Here is a 20,687-nt window from a genome sequence, read left to right on the forward strand (position 1 = left end):
GTTGTGTTTGCTTATTCTGCTATTTAATTATTCCCTAGTTTCATGTCTATTATGACTCCCAAGCATTTTACATAAAACAATTGATAGTTATATAAATGAGTAAAATATTTTTAGTCCATTAATGATGTTAAATTGATTTTGTATATTTTAGAATCATAGTGTTTAAGATTTATTTATATCGTGCTTGTAGCTATTTCAGTTTCATAATTTTTTAATTATAATTGCTAATATCCTTAAACGGGCAGTTTAAAAACTAATTATGTAGAGCAGGAAAAATAAATTAATTTCTGATAGAAATAAATACTGTATATTTTGACTTCCGGTGGAGGTGAACGGGCCTACGATAAGGTCTTATTCTTTTTCAATACGGCTTTACGGTACATTTGGCAAGTACGCATTTGTGGAACACTGCGAGTGTCTGGTTTATTTGATTGCGTTAAGTGGCTATTGGCTGTTGTTATTTACGAGGTCCGATGGTGGTCGCTATTCGGAGATTTCGTTAATCGAGACGACGCGGCCTTCAGACTGTGTTCGTTCTGTACGTTTTAAAAGTAAAAGCATTGTAGGACACATTCTTTTCACTAAAACAATGTTTTAGAGTTTACAATATGGAATATTTTGTTTTCATTACTTAGATAAATCACAAATTATGGTGAGTAATCAATTTTTAATTAATTTTAAAACAATTAGTGGTATCGGTAACATCAATGGACAATAATAAAATTGGTTTCTTCTATGGGCGAAAATATTTATGTAATTAAGTTCGATTCATATATTGTTGAAAATGTCAGAAACTCATCTGGTTGTTACGCAGATTAATATACGATTTTATAGAAAACATTGAACTAATACATAAATATTTTGAAATTCGACTATATATAATATAACAAATATTTCACAATTTTGTAATTTCTAGTTCTACTTTTTATGTCAGTGATATATGAAGGTAGTTTAATTTAAGTAATACCGTAATAGATTGTTTATTATGCAGACACTATGAGTAATGAGGGTAGTATTGGTGTTTTTATGGAATATTGTGGATATATAACATATTGAGTACCTATTGTTCCATTATCAGAAATAAAATCATAACTTTCAATATTTTTCAACAGTCTGATCATAATATTTTGAAAACTACAATATTGTTTGATATTTTTTGGTGAAGCAAAATTTTAAGTTATGCGCAGAATAAAAACTAAGATATCCTTCAGTAAATTATTGAAAAAATATATTGCATAATTTATGTAAATCATGTGTAAAAGCATTTAAAAATGATAAAAAGTAAAAAAAAATAATAGTACAAATAAATTCATAGGAAAAGGACGGGAATATAATAAAAATAGAAAAAAAAATAATTTACGGGAGATCTGAAATCGGGAAGGGGAAGGGGGTGAGTTTTTAAGGATAAAAAATCTCAATTTCCGGCAAAACTACAAGTCATGGAAAAAAATCAAATATCAAAGTTGTGGGAAATAAAAAGATCTACAACTTTTGTAATCATTTTTTTTCATATAACTCCAAGATTTATTTGAAAAATTCAATTCAATTCAATTATTTTCATCTTTTATAAAAAACATTATTTTTTCATAAAATTTGATAAAAACTTACCTTTTTATGTCCCAACCTTACTATAATTCATTTGATTTAAAATATTTATTTTTGCACCTTGTTTGAATTAATATCGAAAAAATACCCTAATTTTTAAACGAAAATTCTCCTGTCAAAATATCAGCTTTTTTGAAATAGTCGGTGAGTTTTTTTTGTTCGTTGCAAACTCTAGTTTCAGATGGTGTGAAAAAATATTACCACCACCAGGATTAATTTCGTAGAAAAGACAAAAAAACGAAAAAGAACTCGTACCTAAAATTTTTTTAATCATTAAGTACAATTTTTGGATATTTTTTAAAATTTTAGACTCTAGTTAATTATGTTTATGAATGTAACTTAGAATCTCACGTTTTTCGAGTAAGTGTCGGAACGCCCAATTTGACAACATATCCATATATGTAATACTTCTATATTGACAGTTTCTATAAGTGGAAGCTGTTCCGATTAAGGAAGACAGAATGGCAACGATTTCTCTAACCTCCGAGGTTCCAGTTCGGTTCTGCGCATTCTCAAGCATGCGCATTATAGATAAAGTGTCTCGAACGAGAGAGGAAATGAATATTGTCGGCACCGCAACGTAGGGACGTTTTTTCCCATATCAACTGTCATTTATGTATTACATATATGAGCAAATCACGGTCAGTGTTCCGCTACTGAACTAAACCAATTTTTTGGTTTATGCAGTAGATTAAAGATAATTGTAAATTACTGGTAAATCAAGAGAAATACCCTGTATGGGTCCTTTTGGTCATACAAATGTGGAAAACTCAGTGTTCCATCGTCTAAAGCCATTGCTGACTTTCAGACATTTTTTTTCTATTTTTTCATATCAGTTTTAAAAATAAAACAAAACAATACCACCAATACAATACAATATAATACAATACTGACCTGACGTATTCTGTGCTCAACCCATATCCTATATGGTCAGTTGGTATGGGAAAAAACAACGTTCCTATGCTACGGTGCCGACAATCGTCATTTTCTATCTCGTTCAAGACAATTTATATAAACTGCGCATGCTTCATCCACGCAAAAGATGCGCAGAACTACTAACTCAATCGCTAGGATGAGAGAGAGAACGATACACTTTTTGTTTCACTTCATCGGAACAACTTCCACTTATAGGAACTGTGCATATGGAAGTATTAAGTATATGTCTTAACCTCACAAAATTAAGGAATTGAAATAAGAAGTTAAAAGTTAGCGAACTCTTTAATTTTAATTTAAATTTATTGTTAATTTCTGCATGAACTACAAGTACCATTTCAATGTTTTTAACTATTAATTTAATTTTTTAGTTTAATGTTGACTACATAATTAATTGTAGATGAAATTTCGCGATCACGAGTTGGTAGCTCCTTGTGTAATATCACGTTGAATTGTAATCTAAGTGGATAATTGAAGATCGTACATTGATCCGTCAGCTAATTTTACAGTGTCCTTGGTTTTTGAAATTGATATGTAAACATGTTGGACGCAAATGTAAATATTTTATCATAATTTGATACTGGTTTTTAAACTCTGCAACTAAATTAAACATGTTAAAAAAGAAAAATGTATATATACATACAGTTTCATGCCACAATTGTAAAGAGTGACTCATATAGTAGAGCGATTTTGTAAGCCAGTCAAATTCAACGTTTATCCCTTACCAAAAAGTTGTTTTAAATAGGTATATGAAAATATTATAGTTGAGTGTACAAATCAACGAACCCTGCTTATTTGGCCAATAGATTGCAGTAGTTACTACCTAACCTAACCACTGTTTGTTTTTTTAGTATCCATAATATTAAGTATTAAGTTTGTTTTTCACGAGAGGGTAGCTAAAAAACAATGCAACAAAATTAGAACTACTTCTAAAATTACATAGTTGTCACGTGCCAAGCAGTTGCGCAAACTGAACGAATTTTCGTTAAATTAGGGATTTTTATCACATTCCCCGTTACAAGTTTGAGAATTTATAAACCAATATATATTAATTTATCTTATTTACCAAATTCAGTGGGGATTATGTATCATCACCGAATGTATTACTTTTACCGTGACATATATAAGCTGACCAATTATTATCGAATGCTTCTCGATCGCGCATAGGTGGATTTTTTTCCTTAATGAGGTGCTAAAATTTCTCAATGACCTTGAAAAACTTTAACCCTTTATAACAAATTTTCGGTAATTATGCAGTTTAACCTCCTCACCTCCGATCACCTTGAAATTTTATAAAGCGCGTAAAAGTCATCTTCACATAGTTATTTAGGTTGAAACATAACATAACCTAACTTTACGTTACGAGAAACTTCTTTTAAAAAAGAATTCATCAATGTACTGCCGATGTTTCTGAGTTAGGTTAGGTTAAGTTAGGAACATCTCCCCCCCCCCGCTCCTACTTTCAACTTTCTTTTACCTCAGACATTCGTAAAGTATAAGTAACACACTATTTCATTTTTACATTATTCAACCTAAAAAAACTGTGAAGATGACATATATATATATATATATATACAGTGCTTTTCAGATAAAAGTATCCACCTTTAATAACTTTTGTAATACTGGTATTTAGAAAAAATCCAAAAACACGTCAATTTATGTTGGAAGGGGCAAGCATTATGGCTTATTTAAACTTACTGGAAAAGCCACCCCCTCACCCCTAGCAGCATCCCCTTTATTTTTTTAAATTACTTTTCATATTTTTTATGTAAAATTTGGATACTCCTCTTTGAGCTGATTTCAAAAATGTATAATACTTGTAGGTTAAAGTGGTTAGTTTATGAGATAAACAATTTTTCTTTTAAGAGCACAAATTTTACTTATTATTTACTTTCACCTTATTTGCCTGTATTAAAATGGGTTGTACAACAGTTCAAACTCTTTAATCTTTTTAACTGTGCTATTTATTCTACTTAAAAATTCCAAACAACAAAAAACTCTACTTTTTATTAAAGTTTGACATTGTCAACTAGAATTTGTAGTCACTATTGATAGTGTAATTTGATACATTATTTATTTTGTTTCTCTGAAATGGTTTACTCTTTGCAAGAAAGAATTGAAATTATAGGTTTATACTACCAAAACAATCATTGTGCAAGAGCTGCTGCTAGAATATTTAACGAATTACATGACGGAAGACATGCAACTCATAAGTATGTAATTCAACTGATGGAGAAATTTACCACAACAGGGTCTGTTTGCAATAAAGTGCATAAGCGAGAGGGACTCGTAAATAACGAAGCAATCCAAGTGGCAATTTTAGGGAAAGTCAGCTTAGAGGCTCAACAACCCCAATCGTTGTCAACAATAAGTAGAGCGATCGGTGTTTCATCTTCTACAGTTTTCCGAGTTCTACATAAATTCAAGTACCACCCATACAAAGTTAAGTTGGTGCACGAGTTGAATGAAGATGATTTTGATCGTCGTCTAGAGTTTTGCGAATCAATGACGCAAATTATCAATAACAATCCACAATTGTTAAACAATATTTGCTTTTCTGATGAATGCTCATGGTCATTAAATGGCTTAGTAAGTAGGCATAATTGTAGATATTGAGCTGAAAGTGATCCACATATTATGCGTGAATTCCATACACAACATCCCCAAAAGTTAAACGTTTGGTGTGGTATCCTAGGTGACCACATTGTCGGACCTTTCTTCATCAACGGAAATTTAAATGGTGAATCATATCTTAAGTTACTCAGGGAAGGGGTTGACCCACGTATTACAACAATAATAGAGAATGATGATAACCTTTCCGAAGATTTACTGGTATTTCAACAAGACGGAGCTCCCCCACACTATGCTATGCCTGTCCGACAATTTTTAAACGAAACATTCCCCGCTCGTTGGATAAGTAGAAGGGGGCAGATGATGGAGTGGCCACCTAGGTCACCGGATTTAACACCCCTAGACTTCTTTTTATGGGGGTATTTAAAAACAAAAGTTTATGCTACCCAACCAGAATCTCTGGATGATTTACGAGAGAGGATAGAAAATGAATGTCGACAATTAAATCCAGCCGTATTAAGCAATGTCAGAGAGGCATTTCAAAATAGATTATACCATTGTATGGAAGTGAATGGTACTCATTTTGAACACTTATTGTAACTTCATAATAAATAGCACAGTTAAAAAGATTAAAGAGTTTGAACTGTTGTACAACCCATTTTAGTACAGGCAAATAAGGTGAAAGTAAATAATAAGTAAAATTTGTGCTCTTAAAAGAAAAATTGTTTATCTCATAAACTAACCACTTTAACCTACAAGTATTTTACATTTTTGAAATCAGCTCAAAGAGAAGTATCCAAATTTTACATAAAAAATATGAAAAGTAATTTGAAAAAATAAAGGGGATGCTGCTAGGGGTGAGGGGGTGGCTTTTCCAGTAAGTTTAAATAAGCCATAATGCTTGCCCCTTCCAACATAAATTGACGTGTTTTTGGATTTTTTCTAAATACCAGTATTACAAAAGTTATTAAAGGTGGATACTTTTATCTGAAAAGCACTGTATATATATATATATATATATATATATATATATATATATATATATATATATATATGTTTCGTATTGGGAACGTGGAAACGAAACACCAAAGTGGACTAACTTTAATATATTTTCCGATCTTTCGAAAACTTAGGTATTCATCGACTGGGAAGTAATTAATAAAGAATTCGATTTTAATGGTATATAATTACCAAATTTTCTAACGCTGACCATTTAATAAGGTCAACTGACCTTTCACCAATTACTGACCTTTTAAATGGTATAATTGGTCAATCGAAATTCCGTACATTCCATACAAGTGCTACGATCGCGGAGCCGATATCTTTTTCTGTACTATTATGGTTTTTGTTGCAGGAGATCAGGAAATAAGGAGTAACTGGCTCCTAAAATATGACATATTTACAAAAAAGGTAAAGGGGTGGGTTATGCCACCTTGGTGCCCAACCACCCCTTACAAGGGGTTATTTATACTAGTGCTGGCATTCGTACTTTTAGAATATTTCTTCAATACCTTCACAAATTCAAAAATTTACAATTCAAACAAGTAAGTACATTGATTTTGTTTCAGATTTTTTTTTTATAATAGTAGAGTTAGGCATATAATTTTTGAACAAAAATCACCATCATTATAAATTATGGGAACTATGATAAAGATATAAACTTCCCGTATCATCGATCTTATCAGTTTTTTTTTTGCTCTTAGTCATTATTGATAAACAAAAGTATGATCAAGGTTTGTTCCAACAGTATGATCTGATGATATTTCGATTTTTTGTGCACTACTCACTATAGTCTATTACGAATACGTATCTACCCTACAAGAACAGCTCAAACACCATCTATAACAAGGGTAGGCAAAAGAAGAAAATCATCATTTTTGCATATAGTTTCACTAGAGCATTCACTTTCTTATCTAACGACTAAATATTCCAAAATATTTTACAACCTGATAAAGCACGGATCTGTACGTTCCAAAACTAATTCAAAACATGTTTGCTCGTCTCGAGCTACTATTGAACAAGTTCAAATTGACTTATTCATTAAAAAGGAAAGGATAAGCCGCGTTCACGAACTATTGAGCTATCGAAGCTATTTTACATATGAAACCTCATTTAGCTAAATATTCACATTAATGATTCATTTTAGAAACATCATTATGAAATATCAATAAAATCGAACTGATTCAATTAAAAATACTATTGAATAACAAAAATGCAAAAAAAATTGCCAATTTTTTATTTAAACCGACAAACAAACAAACTAAGTGAATAAATTATATAAAGTGTCATAAAAAAACGCAATATCATCTTGATAAAGTGACAAATACCTAGTCAGAACGTAACTTTTGAGTTACAAAACACAAAAATTCATTTTTTTTATGTAAAAAGCAAGCACAAGAGGGTAAACTCTCTAACATCCTTTTATAATTCGAGTGGTGCCTGCCGTGTGAAGATGCCTGTGGATATTGATCTTGAACTTCTGTAGATTGTAGTGTTTTGGAAAATGGGTCTTGGTAGTTGATTCCATAGGGTTGCACTTCTCCAAAGAAATGAGTCCCGATAATTTGAAGTTCTATGAGTCTGCAGTCGAACTCGGTGTTCATGTGCCACGTCTTCCTGCAAAATTGTTTTAGGTGGGATTATGTTAGACAGCTCGGAAGAGTAGTTGACGTAGTAATATCGGTAAAACAGAGTCAGATCGGTGACATTTCTTTTATGCTTTAAGCTGCCCAAGTGTTTGGTCAACTCTGGATCGCCTATAACTGTTCTCTTCTGTATTGAGTTAACCATCTTCCAAATATGCGAGCAAGTTTCCAAAGATGGACGAATCTGGGCCTTGTAGAGGATTAGAAGCTGTTGCGGTGTATATAGCTTTTCGATCTTAAAGAGAACTCCAAGATTTTTGAAGTTTTGATATTTAAAGACTTCCTCCATGATCTTGGCAATGGCTGGGACTAAAGCAATCGGACAATAGGTTTTGGTACGGGTTGAATCCGAGCAATTTTCCATTCTGCAGCGACAACACCTCTTTTATATTGATAGAGAAAAAATGTGCATCGCAGACTTGTTAGTTAAGCTGCACAATTCTTCAATACAATTAGTGGTATTCCATCTGTGCCAATCGCTTTATTGATGTTCAAGTCTTTGAGAAGTTTTCCCATATCTCGGTGTCGAAAATCTATTTCTGGCATAATTGTACCAACTCTATTCAGGCTGGATAGTAGTTTTTTCCGCGAAACAAGTGTTGAATTTGAAGCAAATATGCGACCCAACAAGTCCGCCTTCTCTTTTGTGGTCACTGTGATTAATCCATCTTCTCCAGTCAACAGGAATTTTTGACTTATAAAAGCCTTAGCTGACCAAAAGACCTTGGTTCATTTGGAAAGTGAGAAGTTTGTTTTTACCTCTCTTATTATATCGCTCCTTACAAGCATCTATGGTCTTCTTGCAGGTGTTTTAAACGATTTTCTGCACTAGGATTTGAGCGTCATTGGCGATAAGCAGCATTTTTGTTGTTGACCGATCTTTTGGATAGAAATTCATTATATAACATCTAACGAAATGTAATATTTTTACAGATTGTCTCGGAATGCTAAAGAATTTCAGACATACGGACCCCTTTTGAAGACTTTACTCTTTAAGAACAACAAAACCAATGTGCATAACAATACGATTATATACACAACGAAGAACGAATCCTATTATAGTTATATTGTAACCGAACCGTCGTTTTCAACCAACAACCTCAATAGCTCCCCTGTAACATTATCAGCTATTAGTATTTCCACCATCGAAATAAAAAATGATTCTAGATTGTATAATTCGACGTTGCCGTTATGTCCAGATGACATCTCTTCCAGTTTAGGTGAGTAGTTATTGACTGATCAAAATTGTTAAAACTACAATTGTGTAGATAAAAGTTTCATAATTTGGAAAGTGATACATTTCGCCCTAGTTATTGTTTTGCACGAGCCGCATAACGGAGTTTGGTTTAAACTGGCTACCAGACGTGAACGTGAACTGAGCCCTTTTTCAATTTCAAAGGATAAACCATAAAGAAAAATAAATTCTTTGCAAATAAAACAAAAGAAAAAAACATTTCAATTCCAAAGTATCTTTATAAATAATCATGGTAGTCAGAATCGTCTGAACTAGAGTCATCATTTGATTGAATTATGAAGGGTTGTAAAGAAGGTGATACTACATACTCAATAAATAAAATTACTGCGAACCATCAAGGGAGTCACACTCAGGGATCGAATACGGAGTGATGATATAAGAAAAGGGTCTACAGGATGTGGTGAGATGTGTCAGGGCTCGAAAAATATTCTGGAGGGATTATGTAGAAATAATGCCAGAAAACAGATGAGTAAAGAGGGCTAAAACTCAGAGACCGAACACACGCAGATCTGCAGGCAGACCACCAAAGAGGTGGTACGAGAGCTGGAGTTCAGCTTCTCAGAAAGATCCAGGAAGAGGGCCAATCGTACAGGATTGAATAGGACCTGGTCCTATTGAAAGAGGAAGAAGGGTTAAATATGTAATAGTAAGGAGGTAGTCTGAGAAGAGTATGATTCTGTTCTTTGCACAGCTTGTCAATATAATAAATTTCCTCTAATTTCAGACCCTTAATAACAGTAAGCAAGTCTTTGTTTGTTGGGTCTGCTGTTCATTAAACCACTTTTCAAATAATTCTGCTCTCATATCTTCATGATAATCAGATGCACAGTTTTTAATTTTTTTAGCAGATATTAATAAATAATTAGGCACGAAACCGTCTTGGCTTTCAACGTGTACTATTATAATGCGTTTCCCTTTAGAACATGACCCATGCAAACAGCAATTTTTACTATTATCAACCCAACCGAAATTTATTACATCGTGACTGTCGAACCATGTTTCATCTAGACAAATTATGTGTCTATTAGAAATTCGGTAGTCTTTTATCTGTTGCAAATAATCTTATCGCCATCGAACTATTCTTGACGATTTGGTTTTTGTCATCCGTTTATTCAGTTTTTTGTGTTTAAAACCACATACTGACAAAACTTGAGGCAGTGTTTCTAAATTGGTATAATTGTATTCTGTATAATCTGCTATCTTTTGCTGTATTACTTCTAATGTCGCAGCCCTGTTCTTCTTATATAAACTATAAATTGTCCTACGTATAAAATCTTCAGTTGCTTTGTCATCTGATTTAAATTTTTCGATTCTGTGAATGATCCATAGCAACCCCTTTCGTGACTACACGATAAATGGAAAATTTATTTACTCTAGTTAATTCAGCAATTCTTCTTGCTGAATTTTTTCCTTCTTTAAACATTCGTAAATATTTAAAATAACTTGTAACTGTGTTTGTATATCCAAATCTTTATTATTAAATTCATGCCTGTCTTTATTCTCACTAAACTGTGCAATTTAATTGTCTTCATTCGCCCATGGTCTAAAGCAGGGGTGTCCAACTTGCAAGGCACCTAGGGCCAAAACTAACACCTTTGATGTGGTTGCGGGCCATATACTAATTTTGTTAAAGTAATAACAAAATAATGTAAGGTATAAAAATAATTAAAACAAAAAAAGATTATTATATCTTTTATTGCTCATTGAGTACGTTTTTGTAAATGAATGGAAAATTTATACATATTTTTTTTTGAAAGCTAAGAGAAACATTGCAATAATAATAAAAAGTTATATCTAATGGAAAGACTGTGGTCGATCGGCTTCATCCACCAATGAGGAAATGTCCATCTCCAGTTCAGTTGTAGACAGTCTTATGAGATGACGTAAGGAAGAATCGGCGAGGTTGCTTCTGTTGTGGTTTTGAATGTACTTCATGGAGGAAAAGGCATTTTCACATGTATATGTGCTTCCGAACATTGATGTAATCTTCAGTCCAAAATCACGCAGATTTGGAAATTTCTCTTTGGACAGTAATTTGAAAAATTCAGGTCCCCTTTCTTGTCTGGTGATTAGGAACATGTCAGCTTGAAGGTCACATAACTCAATTTGTAAGTCGGGTGATCGATTTCTTCAAATCTTGTATTGAATTCATCAATAACTTGTTGAATTTGTGAACTGCAGCATGAAAACTCAATATTTTCCTCACTATTCTTCTGCTAGTTGCTGACAGCTAGGGAAGTATGTCAGGTTGTTCTTTTCCAAAGCATGTTTAAACACGCTCAGCTTCTTCCGAAATCCGTTTATTTTTTCGATTAAATCTGAAACCGTCTGGTTTCTTCCTTGAAGACTCAAGTATAAACTGTTAAGATGATTAGTCAGATCTGTTAAAAAAGCTAACTGTCTTAAGAATTCTGGATCCTTAAGCTTTCTTTCTTATTTATAATCTTACTCACGGTTTGAAAAACTTGATTTTACTTGATTGATTTTCCACATAAAGCTCCCTGATGTATAATATAATGGATTGCACGACAAGTAACACCATTCTCTCGAAGCAGACCCACTAATCCAGTTTTTTTACATGTCATTGATGGGGCCCCGTCTGTGGCTATGGCTGAACATTCTTTTCCTTTAGTCGTTCCATAAAGAGAGCAGATATCTTTACTGATAAAATCGTCAAAAGTAGTACGCACAAATATTAGGAGGTGATTAACATCTGATTGATCAGTGCTTTCATCCAGACAAAGTGAGAAATATGAACTTTTTTTAACTAGGCTAAGCATAGACTTTTCTACTTGCTCACCCATAGCAACTATCCTTCTTTGTATGGTTTGATGTGAAAGTGGCACTGATTGAAATTTCTCTGCCATTTTAGAATCTTCAAAAGATTTGGCCATTTCAACGGCACACTTTTTAATTAAATTGCCATGAGTAAAAGGTTTTTTTTGCCTTTGCTAGCTCAAACGACACGGCATTTTCATGTTGTAAGGTATGTAAGGATAAAGAAAATATAATCCTCTCCGTAAAACATTTCGCGGGCCGCCAGTTGGACAACGCTGGTCTAAAGGACGCCATATTTCTATTTATTTAAATATATGAATTAAATAAATCTCGCCACGCCACTGCTTATCGCATACTGCATAGCAGGAATATTTCAAAGAAATTGTGTTTATACATACGCATTCCGACAGGTTCGGCCAATAGAAATGCATTTATTTTTACGATTCGGAGTTTTCATTGGTTAACAGTGAAGATAAAGAGTCCACGTGAACTGACGGTTTGTTAGATGTGTATCAAATTTTATACGGGGAGTAAACATTATTTTTCTGGAATTGATATTGGCAGAATTATACCTTTAATATCTATTCAACTTTTCATTTACTTTCTTAATTCATACCTCCTCTTTCAACTGCTGTGAAATATTTAGAAAATATAATCTAAAAATTACCATACATTATTTATATAATCTCAACATTTATTACTTCTAATATTGTGAATGTAGCATGCATGTTTTACAGAGTTTATATAATTTTAACCTCAATTCTAAGATAAGAAACAGGATTTTAATTTTTCTTCAAACTTTAAACCTGACAGGTAGAAGTTCAATTTTATCTGCATATTGATCAATTCACTTTATCGGTGTGCTGCACTTTTATTGCAAGCATTTGTATATACTTATTTTTGGATTAAAAATTACTAAAATTTTAGTCAAATCAGCTGATCGAATGAAGCACTTTTGTAAGACTAACTTTTTCGTCTCCTACAGTAAATTTCAAGCTCACGTAGGTGATGGTTTTTGTCGCTGGCATTTATTGACTTTAGAACCTTGGACGAATTTTTATTCGTCCAAGCTAAGAACTAATAATTTTAGAAGACTGATACCCATGTTACGACTTATACAATATAATATTCGTTGCAATATGAGTTCAATTTCAACTTCATATTTGTTAAAAAAAATTATTTCTGCTTTCACGTTCATTGCATAAAAATAATTTACAATTACGTGCCTTGCTTTGAGAAGTGTAAATTGCCATTATTCAGTGCACATAATTTCAGTTAGGTTCAATTTACTCGTTTGTGAAACGTGACAAGTAACATTTAGATAATTTTGCAGTTGTCAGAAACGTTTCTCAAAACTTTTACTTTAGTTTAAAATAACATATAAAAAATAAATCTTTGAAACTTTCTATTTTTTTTTGGTCAAATAAATAAAATCTCCTTTGTAAATTGAAATAAACATCATATCATACGTTTGCGATTGTATAGAACTGAATTGTGCGTTCTATATAAATATTATCAGTCTGCTTCGTTATTGTCGCTTTTCTCTGTTCGTCTGAGCTTTCACATTAAATATAAAAAAATGTTTTGATTGTTGTTTACTATTTGGATATTATTTAAAGGAGAAGAAAACTATCCTAGTCCTGAACATATATATATATATATATATATAATTCTCCAGAATTATAAGGTAGATATATTTGTTGAAAGGTCTAATTTAAAGGAACTTTATCTTTGCTTTCCACACACTCTTTTTATTAAATTTTTTTATTGTATGTGATATATTTCGTTATTAAAGTTCAATTAAACTTATATTATTTTTTTTTCTATTTGTAGATGGTAGAATACCAATAATACGAAGTCCAGTACCATCCGTTGAAGAATTGGAGAACAGGTTCACCTGGCTCCAACCTGGTGGACATTGGCAACCTCCGAACTGTAGAGTTTTAAAAAGTGTAGCAATAGTAATTCCGTTCAGATGTAGAGGTGAACATCTATTGCTTTTTCTGCAACACATGCATCCATATCTTAAAAAGCAGCAATTAGATTACACCATCTTTGTAGTAGAACAAGATGGTGATGGTCCTTTCAATAGAGCTATGCTAATGAATATAGGTTATAGAGAGGCTTTGGAAATTAAATGGTTTGACTGTTTTATATTTCATGATATTGATTTGTTGCCTGAGGATGATCGAAATTTGTATACTTGTCCAGAACAACCAAGACATATGAGTGTGGCTGTAAATATATTTAAGTATAAGTAAGTAGTTTGAATTAATCTCTCATTTTTTCAAGATTTATATAATGTTATCGCGAACATCCATTAGTGGGTATGCCTTGAAAGAAGAATATTGTTATCTAAATTATTCGCCATTCCCTCTCCTTCCAACATGTATCGATAACGAGGTCATCAAAAATTATTACTAACCAGTTGATTTTTTTTTATTTAGTTAATATTTATATAATTTGAGTTTCATTGTCCTAGAAATTCTCAGGTCAATCTGATGAAGATTAATTTTTTTTATGTAAATACCCATGTCATTAAAAAAAATGAATTTATTTAAATTTTAAAAAAGTTGTTTTCACTGATTCTTATGTTACAAATAGGAAAACGAAAAAATTACATATCTTGTCGGATTAGTGATACATACCTGTTGTTTGTAGAAGATTGTTCCATTTGGACAGAGAACACACTAACCCACTTATGTTAAAGATACGGCCCGCGGGTCGCTTCCGGCCACTGGGCCGTATCAATAAGGCCCGCGATCGCAATGTGTCACAGAAAGATCATGTTTTTTAGAGCTTTCAGACTTCATTCGATTCCTCTACGGATGTTTCATCGCCATATCTTAGCAGCAAGTGAGTTATAATAATTCAGTTCATTTTTTTTTATTTTCAATCTGGCCCACCTACGAATTCAAAATTTAATATATGGCCCTCTCTAAAATTGAGTTTGACACCTCTGCCCTAACCCATTATGTAATATTTTTATCTTACAGTTAGTAATAAGAAAAATGGTCTTATGGTATTAACCATTTCTGAGAATAGGTCATTTTTTATGTCCTTATTATCGATACATATTGGATCAAACCATACATTTTGTAGGATAAATTTTTTTTCAATTTATTTACATAATTACCATCAGATTTTACAAATCAATAATAAATTTTTTCAAACTATCAAATCAACATATTTTATCCCTGCTACTCCTGTTATGTACCACAATCGAGAATGAGCCAGGAATTCTAGACTAATCTGTATCCTGAATATTTTATGTAAAAGTAGACCTTCAGATGACAAAATATTAGAAATGAAATAATAAAAAATTTTATGGATTCAAGTTAATATTAAAAAAACATTTATTATATGTAAATAATCATTTTTTTACTATTATTTCTACATCTATATAAAATTTTTTCTACTTAAATTTATTTTCTTGTCTAAATTAACTTTTTAACACTATACATTCTTAATACATAATCACTAATGAATTTATCATTGCTAGAACTAATAGTGTATATATTGATATCTAAAAATTTATAGCGAAACATCAAACAGTGTAAAATCTTCAACAAGTTTAATTACCTGTTTAAATTTTAATAAAACATCTGGATAAAATGACCTTCAATGTTCTGCTAAATTCTCACTTCACTTTCCATAAAGTCGGGTAACTTTTATTTGGGAGGGGATGACCATGGCCCCTGTCAGGAAAACGTTTTTCACTACAAAAATTTTATTATAATGTATTTGAGAAAAAGTTCTTGTAATAATGACGTCAGAACTTATTATATTACTAAAACTACTTATATATCCACTATTTTCTAATAATCAATATACAGGTTGTTACAAAAAGTTGATTCTATTCTTGACACATTTGATATGGTTTATAGAGGCTGTGAAAAGTGAGACGTGGTTACAAAGAAAAGTTTTGAGGGCTAGTTGGTAAGATAAAAAATAAATTGAAGATAAGACACACAATTTTTTTCAAAAAAGGACGAAGATACATTTATTTCACATATGTATACATTTTCAATTTTTGGATTTCTTGGTTTGAGGAAAATACTGAAATGTTATTCAGAACTGTTTAATGCCAATGTTCCAAGAAAAGAATGGATGGTGTCTTTTCTTAAAAGGCATCCATGAATTTGAACCAGAAGAAGTACTATCTTTTGGAGACTATTTAGGGTAGTTGGGGTAAACATCCGCAATTGTTGGTTTCAAGCTGATTGTATCAATGTTGTTAATTTTAAAGTTATTGCAATGAGATGTAAATTTGAACCAACTACTCATGTACCAACTGCTCTTCCATCAGAGCCCTAAATATAAGACAAATGTTGCTCAATGTAGTAAGTATAAAACTAAGGGCCGTATCGTCAAGAAGCAAGAACTTTTCATACACTAAATATGAAATTTGGTATAAGTTATTCAAATTTTGAAAAATGTATTTCGGACTAAAAAATAATCAGTTAAAATTTGTCAATAATTATATTAAAATCAAGAAAAATACTTCTTTTTCCAACAAATAAAAACCCTAATCTTCATAGATGAAACCTTCAAAGCAACAAGTAGTGCTTATTATGAATGGGCACGCGTCTCACACCAGCTACTCAGTGGTAGACTTGTGTGACACACTTTTGAAATTGATCTTGTACTTTCTCCTCCACACACATCCACATGTATCGTTTTTCAAACCGCTAAAAACATAATATCACCAACAAGCTATAGCATGGCAACATTCACATTTGAAACAAGGAATCACAAAAGTCGCTTTCGGAGCACTTTTCCAACTAGCTTGGAATCGGGCTGCCACTGTTGGGATTGCTACAAAAAGCTTAGACCACAAGTTCATCGGTCCCAAGTCCAGTCCCCAAGGTCCCAACAAGTGCAAGCCACAAATAAACAACCAGTACTGATATAGTGTCATTTGCAAGGCTACAACAGTCTGACAATGCCCAGTCTTCCATCTGTACAGATGAAAAAATGATGAGAATGGAGAATAAAGCAACGCCTGAGATAAAAATTAAAAGTTCATAAACAAAATAGAGAGAGTGTCCAGTGCCCCAAGACCAATCCACGAGTGTCCAACAGGTGCGGCCACAAGACCAATTCTCAAGTGCAGAACAAAAATGAAGGTACAAGTCCAAGCCACAAATACAAAATCACTTGATAATATAGTGCTATCCATAAGTTCCCAACAATCTGACGAAGCTCAGCCTTCTACCTGTGCAGAAATTATTCCATCATTTTTAAAGTCACCAATTGCTTCTAAAAGAATTGGTAAAGTTATAAATACAAATATTCTCTGAGTTTGTTGTACTTCAAATGGTAATAAATATTCTGAGCTGTTCTATCACTCACATGTACTTGGTTCAGTAATTTATTTGCATAAATGAGGATCAGTGATAGCAGCAGTATCAGCATATTCACAAACCATCTCAATTGATTAATGGTTTTCCATTTTCCCCAAAATATTTTCCACTAATGTCTATGTACTATTTGCAGATTACCGTACCCAGCAATATTTGGTGGAGTGTCTGCTATTAGTACCGACCATTTTAAATTATTAAATGGATTTTCAAATTCGTTTTGGGGTTGGGGAGGTGAAGATGATGATATGTCTAATCGAATTAGATACCACCATCTTCATATTTCAAGATATCCTATAAGTATTGCTCGGTATACAATGTTGACGCACAAAAAAGACAAACCTAGTCCATCTCGGTAAGTTACAGTAGTATTTCACATTCTACTAAAGTGAATTTTATTTAGTATCATTTTGATTATATTTTTAGTTATGATATACTCAAACAAGGTGAGCAACTTTACGATAAAGACGGATTGAATAGTTTGAAGTACAAACGTATTCAAAGGAAGTTCAATTTGTTGTACACTTGGGCTCTGGTACGTATCGACTCACCCAGTTGATGAACAAACCTGACGTCATAGAATGTTCAATTAGTGAGATTAAATTGTGATGTAGAATGATTGTAAAACAGAAAATGATTCTATGTTAGATTTCTATATTATGCAATTATTTGATAAGGTTAATTTATCAATGTGTGAATATACTCAAATTTTGTTTTGTCAACTTTTATTTCTGTTTAACAAAGTTGCTTAACTGTTAAGCGGTACATGGAATGACGCGAACTGTAGACCTCGCGCAACTAACATCTTTGATTATAAAATACAAGCTAACATGAATCTCAGAAACCGTAGATTTTTTATTTATCATACATTTGGGACCGGAAGCATGGTCGCAACGAAAAAAGGTCGGATTATCAGAGGAAAATTTTTATTGACCCCTAACATCACAATAAAGTTGATTGTGTACAGTATATACCGTACTATAAAAATTGTTATCATGCGATAAGATATTGTTAATCTGAAAGGAAGTTTAACAACACACAATTTAATTAAAACGTGAGAAAAAGGGTAAAAGATGTTCTTAATCGGGACGAAAAAAGTCTATAATGTTCTTTTGCTTAGCAGAAAACAACCTTGATTTTGCCGCGATGTTCCACCATTTCCCAATTCACAAAATATCTATAGGGGTAGACGCAGAGTTTTTTTCGATGTACTGAAGGGCTGTATCAAAAGAATTTTTAGCAAGTATATGCGATACTCTAGCCATATGTTCATTGTCTTTGTTTTCGTCATCGTTCTCGTTCCCATCGTTTGTTCGAGTTAGAAAGTCAATGATTCGATCGTCAGTTAATTCTTCCATTGTGCAGTCAACGTCAGCTGTACTGATCCTCTCACTTACGTCACTGGGCTCAACATTCGGTTGTAAAATTTGCAAATTCCTCAAAATTATTCAAGTGTCTTTCGTCATTTGTTGCACGGGTTGTTTCATCTTCATTCTCTTTACTCGACATTGTCGATGACATTCGACATTTCGAAGCAAAAATGCCGTTAATCCTAGCAAATGATTTCAGATATTTGTCTCAGGGAGTTAGTCACCAATTCTTGAGTTTTCAAATGGGTTTGTTTTCTTTATAATTTACTTGGATCCCACTGACAGAAAAGTCATTTTTATCGTTATTTGATTTATAATTATTAAATTTCCGTGTGCAACTACAAACAACCTTATTTTTCTAGTGTAGTTGTGCGCGCTGTACGTCACAGAATGTCAAAAACATTACACTAGAAAAATAAGGTTATGTTTTTGACATTTTGTGGCGTACAGCGCGTTATAAAAAGAGTGTTGGTTAACTTCAACGTCACGAGCGCGGTCATTGTGTGCATTATCACGGTTTCTCAACAAAGTGAACTAACTTTGATATTTATGAACGCCTACAGCGGGTTCATTCTATCTACCGCATAATGTTGAAAACTACTTAAACACTGAAAGATAAATAGGATTATGTAAATTTAAGTATTCATCTCATTGTATATTCGTTTTAATGTTGCATTATTTTTACTTAAATATAAAATTCCTCCTATTTCAAATTTCTGTTATTATTTGAGATTTGAATGGAAAATGAAGTCAATATTAGTATTAGTATTTGAAAATGATAAAAGCTTACTAATGGAAAAACTTGATTGTATTTATGAAATATATTTCGACATATACTTAGAAGTTCAATAACTACTTTATTTTTCTAATGTAACACTCTATATGTTAAGCAGGCTAGAAAGGATATATTGTTGTGTTTTGAAACATTCTGAAGAACTTGCAAGACTATTTAGGGCTTCGAATTGGCGAGAGTAGCACACAACGGATAAGATGTCAAAATTTCTAAACTGGTTTAAGGGGTAACACCACTGTAGAGCCCGGTTTTTGATAAGAAGTCAGAATTTATAAAGAGGTTTAGGGGGTAACACCACTGTAGAGCACGGTTTTTTCCAAAAAAAACTTTATATCAGATGCAAAACCTAATTAGATAACTCTATTATACATGCGTTCAAGTAATTAAATTAATTTTTACAGAGGGTTCAAAAACAAATTGGCGTCAATAAAGAGCTATAAGCATAAGAGGAATTTTTATGGAGGCCCCCACTACCACCAACTTTCGTGGTAGCTATTAATGTGAAACATAAAAATCAAGTTTTTAATATTGTTTGAACTAAAAGCAAGAAAACTACATAGAGGTTTAAAAAAATATCAAATTTTAACAAAATGGCGGAAGTTCCCTATCCCTACGTAGATCCCTAGAAAATGATGTTATAAAGCTTCTGTCACGGTTTTAAATCAATCGTATAAAAATTGGATGAACAATTGTGGTGGTAGTGTTAGAAAATTAAATATTATAATAATGATTTTATGATAATATTGTTTCCGAGAAAAAAAATCAATGGAATTTCAACCACATGCATATACACCCTATTACTGTAGTTTGTTACACCCTCTACATCTTTATTATAAATGAAAAGGTTATTGAACTCCAGAGTATGTTCATTACCTGATATATACCATTCAATTCAACAAAGAAAAATTCTTTTTCCATTTTTTCTTTACTTTAATTCTAAATTTAGAATTTAGTTACATTTTGTACTTAGTCTATTTTGTCATCATATTTGTGTATATAACAATTTTTCAAATAAAACATGTATGTAAGTGTAGTATGTTTTATTATACCGGGTGTCTGATTAAAGAGTTATCGGTTATTGTTCTACAACATAGAGTAAAACCAGATTTATCACCGCGTCACTAGAAGGCGTAATTCATAATAATATGTGGACATTAGAGTAAATAGTCACTCTAAACGATGTTATTATTATAGTCCACAAACAAATTCCTTTTCATCACATGTGTACATTATGATTGCTCTGATCAAACTCTCTCTGAAGTTAAAGAACGCTGAATAGAGATGGATGTATCCTATCACCACAAATAAAAGAAAAAAATGATCACTTGTAGCAGGGGAAATGAGCAATCTAACATATTATTATACCCGCTGTGG

The 20,687-nt window shown here is 32.3% G+C and overlaps 1 protein-coding gene across 1 annotated transcript; it reads left to right on the plus strand.

Moving 5' to 3' along the window:
* Nucleotides 1-382: 382 nt before the first annotated feature.
* On the plus strand, nucleotides 383-20,341 carry LOC130891273 (beta-1,4-N-acetylgalactosaminyltransferase bre-4). The gene is made up of 6 exons (XM_057795911.1): nucleotides 383-652; nucleotides 6,464-6,653; nucleotides 8,688-8,974; nucleotides 13,621-14,044; nucleotides 17,287-17,505; nucleotides 17,577-20,341. The coding sequence occupies exons 2-6, from the start codon at nucleotides 6,535-6,537 to the stop codon at nucleotides 17,707-17,709; spliced, it is 1,182 nt and encodes a 393-aa protein (XP_057651894.1). The 5' UTR covers nucleotides 383-652; nucleotides 6,464-6,534; the 3' UTR covers nucleotides 17,710-20,341.
* Nucleotides 20,342-20,687: the final 346 nt, after the last annotated feature.

The sequence above is a fragment of the Diorhabda carinulata genome, chromosome 3, assembly GCF_026250575.1.
Source record: "Diorhabda carinulata isolate Delta chromosome 3, icDioCari1.1, whole genome shotgun sequence".
Classification (NCBI taxonomy): Eukaryota; Metazoa; Arthropoda; class Insecta; order Coleoptera; family Chrysomelidae; genus Diorhabda; species Diorhabda carinulata.